Here is a 13,571-nt window from a genome sequence, read left to right as displayed (position 1 = left end):
ACAAGTCTGGAAGCCTCATTTTAAGAAGGATGTAGAGCTGTTGGAACAAGTACAGAGAAGGGCAACAAGATTAGTGAATGGAACAAAGGGTTGCTCTTATGAAGAAAGGCTTAAGTTTTGCAAATTACAGTGTCTGGAGACTAGGCACCTGCGAAGTGATCTGACTGAGGTGTATAAAGCCTTAAATGGTTTGAGTATGCTCAATGCAGATAGGATTGTTTCTCTTGCTCAGAATAATTGCCTGAGAGGGCATAAATTCAAACTGAGGAAAGACGGTTGTAGGATAGATGTGTGGAAATTGGCCTTTAGCCAGCGGGTGGTTGATTGTTGGAACAAACTTCCATCTGTCGTTGTAGAAGTTGATAGCTTAAATAGATTCAAGGCAGAACTTGACAAACATTTGGAGCGAGTAGATGGGTGAAATAAGGGTTTTTTTTTTTTTTTTCTGATGTTATATAAGCTTGCTTTCTTGCATCATGTGCCTTTGCTAATAGGTGCAATAAAGGATGAGCTAGTCATTTATTGGAAAAAAAAAAAAAAATTTGTTGTTGCAACACATCCTGGTTTACACTGTTGTTAACAATCCTGCCCACCTTAATACTATTCAACAAATTTTGACATAAAACTTGTAATACCACCACCAATATCATTACTAAAAATTAGAAACAACAAAGGTCCTAGCACATAACCCTGAGAGATGCCAATCACAAAAAAACAAGTACATTTGGAACATCACCCATTTATAACTACTCATTATCTTCTACTAGTTAACTGTCCCTTTAACCCTCCCCCACTCAGTGCTGCACTTCTCCAATTGATTCACAAGAAATTCTGTTAAATTCGGCAGAATGGTATAAACAGATTTTGAGTCAAAGGAAATCAAAGAGGAAATTCTGCACCAGAAATTTCTGACTTGGAATACCAGAGCAGATATGTGCACAAGTACCTCCTTTCAGAATGAATCATAGAGTGAGTAATTAAGAAAAATAAGGTGAGTAGTGGATGAAGTAAGAAACCAAAATGGACATTCTGTAAGAAAAAGTAAGTGGTACTTAGATGATCGTAGATGGAAATCTACAATCAGTAAGGGTTGCCAAATAATCTCAGAAAAACTAGACAACTATCAGTTTGCCACATCTGCAGCTTCTGGTTTCAGGCAATGGCATCAATTACTTCAAAATAGATAGGCTTTTCCATAATAATACTGAATATACACACAAAGAAAGTTTTGCACAAAAAAAGTTCTCAAAGAGAGGTAGATTATAGTAAGAGATACTAATCTAAAATACAATGGAACTAAAATAAACCTATAATTCAAAATAATAATCTACAACTTTATGATTTAATTTTCACTGCACAAAATTTATTAATTTTTTTAAGAGAGAAACAATCTTTCACAACCAAACAACTGAGAAGTACCTTATAAAAAAGTTACTTCATACAGGTTCATCACAGAAGTTATGTTCATCTGTCCATTGAAGTTGAAATTTCACTGTAACAGATAAACCTTTATTATTCTGACTATATGAGAATAATAAAGATTTAATGCATACAGTTCTACCAAAATATTAACAATGGTTGCAAAATGGATTAAAACTCAACAAAAAACAACTGTAATGAAAAGTGAAGGTAACTAAAATTAAACTAATAAATGTATAAAATGATAAAACTTATCATTCAGTTAGAAAATACTGGACAAAATTTATCATTCAGTTAGAAAATAATGGACAAAACTTATCATTCAGTTAGAAAATACTTGACATACATATCCAGTATTGCTTAATTTGTTTACCAGACTGTCCTGATCAAAACTAGCACCTGGCAACTATTTAATTCTTTCAGATATAAGTTGTTTCACTAGTCTGACTATTCATGATGGTGGATGGCCTGCATAGCCTGGTGGATGGCCATCATGGTGCCCAACATAACCTTAAACAATGTGAGTCATACTGCACGACAGAAAGATGGGTAGAGGAATGGTCACTGTGCCATCATATGCCACTGGAGGCAAGACCATGAAATGCCACCCCAGATAACAAAAAAATATATAAATAAATAAAAGGTCTTGTTTATACTTGGCACAACCAGTAGGTAAGAAGCGTTTACAAGTAATTTTTTTGAAAATGAATAATAAGCACAAATATAGCATTTTTGTTATGTATTTTTTTTTAAATAGCAAGTACACAAACAGAATATATTTTATTAAGAACATTACATATCACAAAACAAATTAGCTTGTTTACAAAGCCTTCAAAACATGGTACATAACACAAGGGGCTCACATCTGGCGAGTACGGGCTTGGCACACCCAGAGTCCTGAGCTGGATATCATCATTCTTCTGTTCTTGGGGATTCCCTTCTTCTCTCTCTCTCTCTCTCTCTCTCTCTCTCTCAGGATAACTCGGGAATTTTTTTTTAGCTGGTGCAGCATAAGCCTCAGGCATCCTTGCACCATATAGCTAATAATAATAATAATAATAAAATAATAATTCTACAAACATTAAAGTCTATAGAATTATGTACAGTTTTTATATTTGCAAAATCATTAATGATATTGTAATCTAGTGATGATACCATCTCATGTTCAAATGTCAGTACAGCTAGATCCACTAACCTGTCCTGTGACATTGTTGATCTTAAATAATTATTACCACAAAAGCACTTGCAGGTAACACGGTAGTTATGATCACCATCCTTCCATATCTAGTAGAAAAGGAGTGAGTTGAAATTGCATCAATGATATGAGGAATTTTTATTCACAATGTGAGTTAATTTAATTGGTCTCAAGCAAGAAGCATTACAGGTACAATGTACTGGCACCTCCTTAGTTGACAGCCTTAGTTGCATTGGCACTCAGCACACACATACACATAACATAACCATTATCATAAAAGCTCAAATATTTTTGCATATGGCAACTCATTAGCATTAACATTAGCATTAGTAGAGGCATTTGATGCAAGAAAGCAAGCTTATGCAGCATCAGCCAAAAAAAAAAAAAAAAAAAAAAAACCACTTCCACTTCACCCCTCTGTTCGTTCAAAATACCTGTCCAGCTGAGCCTTAAACTTATTTAGGCTATCAACTTCCACGACAAGGGATGGAAGTCTGTTCCACCAACCAACCACTCGCTGGCTAAAGGCAAATTTCCGCACATCTATCCTACATCTTTCTTTCTTCAATTTGAATTTATGCCCTCTCGGGTGATTATTCTGAGCGAGAGGAAGAATCCCATCAGCATTGAGCATGCTCAAACCATTCAATGCTTTATACACCTCTATCAGATCACCTCACTGGTGCCTAGTCTCCAGACACTGTAATTTGTAAAACTTAAGCCTTTCTTCGTAAGAGCACCCCTTTGTTCCATTCACTAATCTTGTTGCCCTTCTCTGTACTCATTCCAGCAGCTCTACATCCTTCTTGAAATGAGGCCTCCAGACCTGTATACAGTACTCTAGGTGTGGCCTGACCATTGCCTTATACAAGGGAATAATCACCTCCTTATCCCTGCTAGAAAAATTCCTATATATCATTGACAATACACCATGAGCTACTCTTGCAGCCCATCTGCACTGATCAGAGAACTTCATATCTGCCTGCACAACCACCCCCAGGTCCCTTTCATTCTCTACCACTGTCAGTGTAGTACCACAGAGTTGATACGTTGCTCTGGGGTTGCTGTTTCCCATGTGTACTACTTTACATTTGTCAATGTTAAACTTCATTTGCCACCTCTCAGCCCATCTGCTCAACCTTTCCAGATCCTGTTGCAGCAGCAGCATAGTGTCAGTAGTGTCCTTGACAACCCTGCCTACCTTTGTATCGTCTGCAAACTTCGACAATAAGCTTGATATACCATCATCAATATCATTTATGAATACAGAAAACAATAATGGACCCAACACTGAGCCCTGAGGGACTCCACTAATAACATTAGTCCACGACAAGTAGTGTCCATTGATTACCACTCTCTGTCTTCTCCCCCTCAGCCACCCGTTTATCCACAGCAGCAATTTGCCTCCAATGTCACACTTTGCAACTATAGGGCCTTGGCTTATCTCTCATGCTGACACAGTGTAAATGTGAGGTCACATTTACACTGTGACAGGTCAAGTTGTGATATCATGGCAAGCAATGCTGGAAGAGTACCTCACAGTACATGAACACAGAAGATCTTGCTTAAGCAGAAGACCTCAAAGAAATCTTGCTTATGCAGAAGGCCTCACTGTACCTCAGAGAAGATCTTGCTTAAGCAGCATTAATCAATACAATGGTTCCAATATGCATTTTATTATGAGTAAAAAGCATATAGCACTTTTTATTTATAAGAATTAGCTGACTGTATATTGTTCATATTCAGGTATTCTCCAGCGCATTTCTACAGTATGTTTATGAATTTTTTTTTTTTTTTTTCCTTTTTACAAGGCAATTTATGTTGAGATATTAGTAATGAGCCAAAGAACACAGAGGGCATCAGCTACAACATCAAAGTCTGAAAAACCTTTGAGAAAATGAAAGCAAGACAAGCAACTGACAATGCCAGATGTTGAACTGCAATCTGGAATGAGGTTTCTGGACAATTCAGCTTAAGAAGAGGTACAAATACAGCCAGAAATCCTAATCAAATAAAATTAAGTAAATGGAAAGTAAGATAAGAAGTCAAAGTAGGAAAAACTCAAACAAGAACCAAATATTGACTAACACGATTGTGGTCCAATGACAACCATTTTGTGAGTTTTGCAAAGTAATTTTCTCAAAGAAAGACCTAGCAATAAAAATATTCAACACTTGTTGCCCCATGCTCAAATTAAAATTGTAATTTGGATGAGCATTTCCAATTTTTCTCATGAACTAATATTAAATATAAGTTCTTCACATTATAAAAATTTCAGAGAAAACAGAACTTACAATAGCACTATATCATTTGCTTCAATAGGCAAAAATTTCTAATATTTCGGGCATAGGACTATAATGATTTTTTTAGTTCATAGTCAAGGTCAACCTTTTTTTTTTGCTCTTCATTCAATTTTGGAAATCTCTGTGCAACAGTATGTGTTTGATAGCAAATAAGCTGTTGGTGTGGACCTTAGATTATCCAATAGTTTGTCAATGGGCAGATTTACATATTAATTTTTCCTATAATTATATGATGAATTATGCACTACTTCTTAATAAATTTCAGCTTTACAAAATGATCCTTCACTAATAACCACAGTCACAGGAAGGGGTACTAAAATTCTCAAAGAAACAAAAAAAAAAATGTTGGGAATACATCAATGAAATTACACTTATTAATGTAATTAAAATTTTCCAAAGGGGACAGTTCTTCTGATGATAAACTGTACACAACTGGGAGCTCAATACTCAATTCAAAAGCATCTATATCAAAAAACTTCCATCTTGATACTGAATGAAACACTTGACAACCCTTATCATAGACATCAAATGATACTAGCTGATCTTATAGTGTTAAAGCAGGAATACTATATAGGAAATGAAATACCTTGTTGTGAGTTTGTAAGTGTCAGAACCTACCTGTTATAGAATTATATACATACATTCAGCATAAAACTGAAAATTTCAATTTAATATTTCTTCTGAAAATTTAAAGCAGTTCAAATATTGTTGCAATTTCTACCTCTTCCACAAATTCTGTAGCTGCAACAAAAATCTGATCCAAACCACTTCCATGATATGTTTCTAATTCTTTCAGTAACATATTTAGCATTGCTAAACATTAAGACATCACTGTTTTTGGCTTTGCAAAGGACAATAATACAATTAAACTTGAAACTTCAAATTTTTTGTGAAAATGATTTTGCCTTATTTCTAGTATGATTGTCTTTATATGAAGATAATGACTGGAGACTCTTTACCCCAATTGGACAGTTTATTTATTTTATTATTTTTTTTTTTTTTGCTATATTAAAGTCCCCTTACAGCAGGTCAAAAACTTTGCCATGATGCAGTTTGAAAAGTGTCACCTGAAGCTGCTGCTCCTCTAACTTACTTGTGTCAGTGGCTCTGGGTAGATGCTAAGGCTTTGTTCTGGGAAACCAAACAGGATTTTGGCCACTTTGGGCCTCCATGAAATGAAATGGTAGTATTGCACTAGGTAATAAGGGTCATATACCACCTAGAATTACTGATATGTCTCATACTGATAGTATTAGTATTTCAGCATGGCACTAGGGATGATATAAGTTTGCTCTCTCAACATGCCCCAGCTTGGATTTGGTGCATCCTATATTTCAAAAGTTGAGAATGCAGTTGACTTTTCTGCATTGCCTGTTATATTTATGAAGTCAGTGCTGCTAACTTGTAAGATATGCCAATAAGGGCAAGGCCATCCAGCTTATCAAACAGCTTGCAAACCTTTTTTTCTATACACATCTACCACTCTTATACCCCTAGCATCATGGGTTCCCAAGAGTTTCCAGTGGATGAAGATTACTTACCTCCCTATATATATAGACACTGATATTCATAGCAGGAAATTGCTGAGAAAAAAAATCTTTTTAATAAAATAAATTAATTAAATTTCTGCTTTTTTGCAGAAACCATGACAAGAAAGAGTTTACAAATTCATCATAATTGTCTATATTGCAGTCAATATACAAGCACAACACCTAATGACAGACTAAGTATTTTATGTGGCAGTGTATGGGTACAACTCAATGTACGCAACTGTGACCATATACATTACTCCAGAACCATAACTAGCCTAAATATTTAATTCTCAGTATATATATATAATATTCAAGTTTTAAGATTGCAGAAAAATTTTTGGCATACAGTTAAATCCAACTGATTACTACAAGATAAACTTAAAAATATAAAAATCCAAGTTGAGAAAATTAAAATGATAATCTTCTGCTTAATATATGTAAAAGAATTTTGAATTCTGCTCATGTTTTATCTTAATTTTTCTACTGGAATACTGAACAGGACCAGATTGGCAGGTTTTGGGTTCAGCTGCCTGGCCAGTCCACCCCTGATATAGAATAAATATCTAATCTCAGATGTAATCTGATAAATACATAAAATTACTCATATGATTATAGTACACAATATTTTTAAACACACAAACTAGTGTATATCCAAAACACAAACTAAATAAGATGCTGCATAACCAGTACTGGATCAAGGAGGGAGTTAGGATCCTAACAGTTCCCACAAATTAATCAGAGGTACTAAAATATAAAATCATCTTATTTAGTTCCTAATTTTAGGAAAAACCCCATTGCAATTTTGCCCTCTTTTCACTGCAAAATCTTAATCCAGCACTGCATCTAGTAAAAATCAGTATTTTGATATTCATTGTTTAAAGTGAATTTGTACATATATATAAACTAGCACGCAATATGCTAATTTTGTGCATTAATGACAGTAAAAGGCAAGGCTAGATTTACTGAGGTGCAGTTGCTCTAAGGTCTTCCCCAAAACCAATGCAATAACTGTTGGTCCAGGCAGCCCCCCCCAACAATCTTATTTTTAGGGGTTTTAAAAATGTACACCAGGGCCCAGACTATCTAAATCCCACATTGGCAAAAAGATTTTCATATATATATTATTAAATTTATATAATAAATGATAAAATATGATTATATTTGTGTTGTTATGTTTTAAATGTGATTATATTTCTATGGCTAAAATTTTTAATCTTCATATTTTGTGATGAGTAATTTAATTTGGTGTTATTTTTGTTTACATATGTAATTTCATAAAAAATAAACACCCTAAAAAAGATAATTATTAAAATAAAATGAAATAGAAATATTACCAAACTAATGTAATGTGCATACATGCACACATATTTTGTTTACTTTGGTAATATTTTTATTTACAGTTAATATCTGAACAAAATAAAATTTATATTTAATAATACAAACATGTGAACTAGATTAATCATTAAGCAACTGGTTGCAAAAATATGATCCAAATACTAACTGATATAAAATACATATGCATGCAGATTATAAGTCAAAATTTAATCATCATCTAATTTATAATGAAATTCTAAATGCATGACAAAAATACCAAAAAAAGCATAATTCAACAATGCAGTGAATTTTAGAAGAAAACACATCAGAAATTTAATTTTAAAGTGTAGGAATACAAATGAGTAGTATAAATAAAAAATAAATTTATAGCAAAACACTGTTACATGTCACATGTGTATTTTAACCTCAATGATACAAAAAAAAAAAAACAAACAAAAAACAAAAAAACTACTTGTGCACAAAACGAATATTTCAATTCAAAGGATGCATATGATACAAGAAGTTCAGAGCAGGCATGCAATGGTAAAGGACATCTAAAACCCCAAGTGGGAGTGAGGATTAGAGGAAAGTTAGTTAAGTGTTAGTGGCAATACCTGCGGTGGGATTGAAACTTTCCCGTTACATGTCCCGTGCCATCGCAGCCAGGGATTGGGCAGCTAGGAGGGAAACAGCAGAATTTTTTGTTGTTAGTTTAATAAGTCTACTTGTTATCACTTGTTGGCCTTGATGATTAGAGAAATCTCTGGTATACTATGAAACATATAAAGCTAATTATACAATTATATTATTCTGTAGTCAAGTATGTCGAAACATTGTCTCGCACCTCTACATATACAACACGGTTAAAACACTTTCGTTTTTTTTTTTTTTTTTTTTACAATGATAAACCAATATTTCAGTCATATAAATTTAAAAAAAATTGGAACAAATCGAGACATTTTTTAAACAACAAATACATTTACAAGCTTTGAAAGGAAAAAAAAAAAAAAAAAAAAAAAACATCCTATAGCGAAAATTAATACTGAAGCAAATAAAGCTCCCAGCTACTAAATTACCAAAAGAGCGCAGAATGATAAACCGTCTCTCTCTTTCTGTTTTCTACCCCCCCCCCTTTTTTTTTCTTTCTTTTAACCAGTTCAATTATAAAATCAAACCATTTGCTGGAAGATACTGTACTGCGAACTACGGTACATGGCTCAACTTAGGCTCTATGTACATCTCTGTTCTATGTAGGTGCGTGTGGTTTCATTATGAGTCGATAGCTAATAATACTTGTTATTAACCATGCAAATTATTACTGCAGCAAAAAAATATATAGAGAATATTGAAGATAGCTACTGCCTCAAAGCTAAAAAAAAAAGAAAAGGAAAATGCACCTGTTGTACTATGAGCTGGTTTTTAGTCGGCGTTTCATGACACTTTTTACGTTCAGAAATCACCTATATGTATAAATGTTTACCTGATACAAGATACCGGTTGTGTATAGTCAACGGCTAGGAAGCACAGCACTATATACGTTGTGCTATCTAATAAAATGCACACATGTTACTTTGTTGCAAACTTAAATTGCTTTTTTTTTTCTTTTTTTTTCTTTTTAAATTTCCAATCATTAGACTACTGAAACTGTAGTAAAATCACAGTACTGTTAGCAGAAAGCGCAATGAAAACTCAGGAAATGTGACAAAGCGGAGGCGAAGATACACAGCCAATAATATATTAGTAAGTGAGAATAAAAAATATATATATTGTATATAAAAAACGAGACATATTTTCAGGGTTCGTACTGACTTTGTGATTTCACTGATATCTAGAGCGGTGTCACCCGCCAATAAGATATTAGTATGCGGGAATTAAAAAAAAAAAAAAAAAAAAAAAAAAAGAAATTTTGAGTACTCTAATTGCAAATGACTTCATTTCGCTATGAAGTCTTGCACCGATTGAAACTATTATTTTTTTAAATTTCCTGAACTTTTACATATTAAAAATGTGGAAAATAGCTATTAGTATAATTAGTATTGTAAAAAAAAAGAAAACAGATATTGCTTTTATACTTTTTCATAGTGCGAAAAAAACAGGTGACATTACATGTACTAGATATATATGACATAAGTTGATAAACGCATATATTATTGATAAAGTACATATATTATTGATAAGTACATAATAAATAAAAATTTTCTTTTATTGATTTTTAAATTTCAGCAAAAAAAAATTAAATAAACATTATTACTTACAATGCTACTTCAATAGATATCCTCTTTAAAAAATAAAAAGAACGTATCACTATAACATGACTCTCTTGTGTATAGGTAATCAGAAAACGAGTCACAATTTTAGGTAGGATCTAATGGGAAGGGGGTTCCCTATTTGTTATTGGCTTAAAATCGTAAAAGCGAAAAATCTGTAAGGGACTATCCACAAATCATGCGATTTTTTTAACATCCCGCAACACTTCATAACAAAATATTTGTCCTCTTCCCTTCTCATCATTAAATAACGAAATACTCCAGTTAAAATCACTTTAAAAAAAAAAAATAATAATAACGGTTACATGACATTCGTGCAAAAGCTTCCGCTGTTTAGCGAAACCCTCCTCTTTGCGTATGTAATTTATGAATGCTCCCTAATATGGAACAAAATGGAATTAGTTCACTTTTCCAAATTTTGCAATGAGATCAAGACCGACTTTAGAGTTTATGGGATTGAGTGAAAATAACTGTGCGAAACCAAATAACTGTACTGGGCTGGCGATTTGTATTCGAGAGACCTTTTTAAATAAAAATAAAAACAGAACGTATGATATGATTACAGGAACAAAAGCATTATGTATAAATATAAAGTTAACAAAAAAACATTAGGTGTCCAAAACACAATATACAATTCCATTGCTTCCATCAACCTCGTGATTAAAAACAGAACAAAGGATGCAGAAAATTTGGATGTAGCATCCAAGTTATAAGATATTATACCAAAATAGATATACATGGAGAAAGATAGAACATAAATGTACACAGACCAAATAAATATTCAATAAAAATTAAAAAAAAAAAAAAAAACATCCAGCAGACAGATATTTTATTGCATTTACCTAAATTAATATTATATTAAACAGATTAACATCAAATTTTAAAATGACAGTAAATACTGAGCATTATATACAAGAAATACAGAACATATTTAAATACATTGGAAATTACAGTGAAAAATAAAATAAAACATTGGAAATTACAGTGAAAAATAAAATAAAACATTGGAATTCTCTTAGTATATATAGGATTACGTTGATTTATAAATAAGAAAATCAGGTGCAGTTCTAACCTAAACAAAAATGCTCCGCGGACAAGACCCACTTGTATGTTTTAGGTCCGAACTTAAAACTCCAACTTGGATATACCAGCGTAGGATTGGGTACCGTGCACTCCTCACACCTGATGGGATAGATGCCTAATTATGTTCATGCTATACGGTTTCCTTCCAGTGAGACTCTGTTCTAAAAATAAAATTACATGTATTTCACGTTTCAAATTTTTTTCCCGAACATAAAAGTGGCATCGAGGAGGGAGAAGTAGGCAAATCAGCTGTCCCGAGCCCTGACATCGAATAGGTAGAGACCCGGATCACTAACGTAAATTACAGAAAAGAGGAACCAGAATCTTAAAGCGGGGCCCGTCGAGAATTTTGAGGGGCTTAACTTTTTACGCCCCGCAATGGACTAGGATTGAGCTGCGAACACCAGTACGCTTAATAAGTTTACTTTTTAAAAATAAGTTAAAAGTGTTCTGGTTGTTTAACCTCACAAAATGTTTTCCAGAATATTGATATGGCTCTTGTAGATTCCAAGTTACAAAGATCATAATTATATGTCGTATCCGACTCATCAGAACCAATGAAGACTTATGTAAAAATTAAATGTTTTTACCAAAAAATATATTTAATTTCATCTCTTGATTATTTTACTATTCTTATTTTATTTATTTATTTATTGCAAATATTAACGTTCCGTTGCTAATATTTTCCAGTTCATACACTAACATATATTTGGAAATAAAATATATCATCTTTGCCTTTAGCCAAAGATGATATATTTTCCAGCAATCAAGTGGGTGGTTGATTGCTGGAAAAAACTTCCATCTGTCGTTGTGGATTTTGACAGCTTAAATAAATTCAAGGCTGAACTAGACAAACTTTTGGAGTGAATGGATTGGTGAAACGGGAAGGTTTTTTTTTTTTTTTTTTTTTTTTGCTGATGCTATATAAGCTTGCTTTCTTGCATCACATTCCTCTACTAATTCTAATGATCTTCTTGCTGTAGTTAAAACAGCAGAAGATCACACATTTTAAGATATCATGTGTATTCACTGTACACAGGACCATGCAATGGTAACTGAGAACCCTGGTGTACGAGAAGTCTTAGGCAGGGCCGGATTTACATATAAGCTAACCAAGCTACAGCTTAGGGCCTCGCATTACAAGAGGCCGCTCTCCATCTTAAAAAATCCTTTTTTAATAAGAGAAAAAGGCCTCATACATGTTATAGCTTAGGGCCACAAAAAGTTTAAATCCGCCCGTGGTTTTAGGTTTCCTTTTCTTTTGTTATAGCTATATTATAACTATTTAAGAAACGTTCTGGGGCTCCCTTCTGTGTGAAGACCTCGGTCCGTCGCATCAGCGCACCCTCCATATGCACTGCACTAATTGTAAATTATAAACAAGGTGCTTTTTTTAAGTTGGATTCTCTTCTCGTAGCTACGAAAGTAGTCAAAAAGTTCTGAGAACAGGGTATATAAAATCTATTAATAAATTATAAGTTATTTTTATAGCTTAATGTCTCATAAAATAACAAGAAAATCATTCATTTTAATGTCTTATGCAGTTCCCAAAAGCCGACCGGGCTAGCGGGTGGGTAAAGTACCTACCTAGCACCCCAAAGGTCGCGGGTTCGAATCCCGCCTCGGGCTTGGATCGAAGTACTGCAAAAACCTTGGGAGGTGCATTATGACCACAGAAGCCAATGCGCCAACAACTACAAAAAAAAAAAAAAAAAAAGGGTCCTAAAACTTAATTTTTTTTATGTTGTTAGGTGGAAGAATAATAAATGCCAAGAACATAGAGCATCGTTCAGTAATGAAAATTTTAACCAAAGAGGATAGAAATGCTAAAAAAAATATCCATAAATGCTAAATAAATGTAGAGTTCAAAAGAGGCCTAAAATCAGTCCAGGAGTCCTAATGGGCAGCACAGTTAGTAGAATCGCCGTCCTCCTCTCACCGGCTGGAAAAGATTCAAGTTCTAGACCCATCGATGACGTGAGGAATTCTTAACGGACTATTTTACAACGTGGCTGAGTTAGTCGGTCTCAGGCGAGCAGAGCATGGTTTTTTCTCCCGGAAACTCGGGTTTTCATCCAGCAAACATAAAATCGACCACAGAACAAACACAATTTACAGAGAGCATATACGGAGCAACATGGCCTTAGTCGCTAACGCTCCTAAAACTCAACATCAAAGTTCAGGATGATCCATGCTCTGATCGGCGGTGCGAAGAAATCAAATCTGGAACAACTGCCAAAGTTAATTTAGGAAACAGAAGAATACGAATGTCTGAACTTGAAAGTGGGACAACGTCGGGCCTCAGTAGTTGGCAGCTAAATGACCAGATGAACAACGGTACAAGGCATCACACATATACAAAGTCCATACACTTTTGAATCTCTGGCTTTTCCAGTCAATTGGTTCACCCACAATGTAAACTACGCGGAGATGGGGGAAACCCCTGGTGCCGCTTGAC

The 13,571-nt window shown here is 33.9% G+C and overlaps 1 protein-coding gene across 6 annotated transcripts in view; it reads right to left on the bottom strand.

Moving 5' to 3' along the window:
- LOC150086625 (uncharacterized) overlaps nt 1-13,571 on the bottom strand; it is a 398,253-nt gene that overhangs the window by 95,976 nt on the left and 288,706 nt on the right. For 5 of the 6 annotated variants that reach the window (XM_090372642.1, XM_090372643.1, XM_090372646.1 and 2 more), the window contains one exon: nt 8,378-8,440. The exons of the other annotated variant lie outside the window; for it this stretch is intronic. In XM_090372642.1, coding sequence (XP_090228768.1) covers nt 8,378-8,440 — 63 coding nt within the window. The remainder of the gene's footprint in view (nt 1-8,377; nt 8,441-13,571) is intronic. 6 annotated transcript variants of the gene reach the window in all.

This window comes from Mastigoproctus giganteus, chromosome 4 (assembly GCF_048544385.1).
Source record: "Mastigoproctus giganteus isolate SK-2022 chromosome 4, ASM4854438v1, whole genome shotgun sequence".
NCBI lineage: Eukaryota > Metazoa > Arthropoda > Arachnida > Uropygi > Thelyphonidae > Mastigoproctus > Mastigoproctus giganteus.
The sequence above is the reverse complement of the archived record's forward strand: the minus strand, read 5'-3'. Positions and strand labels throughout refer to the sequence as shown.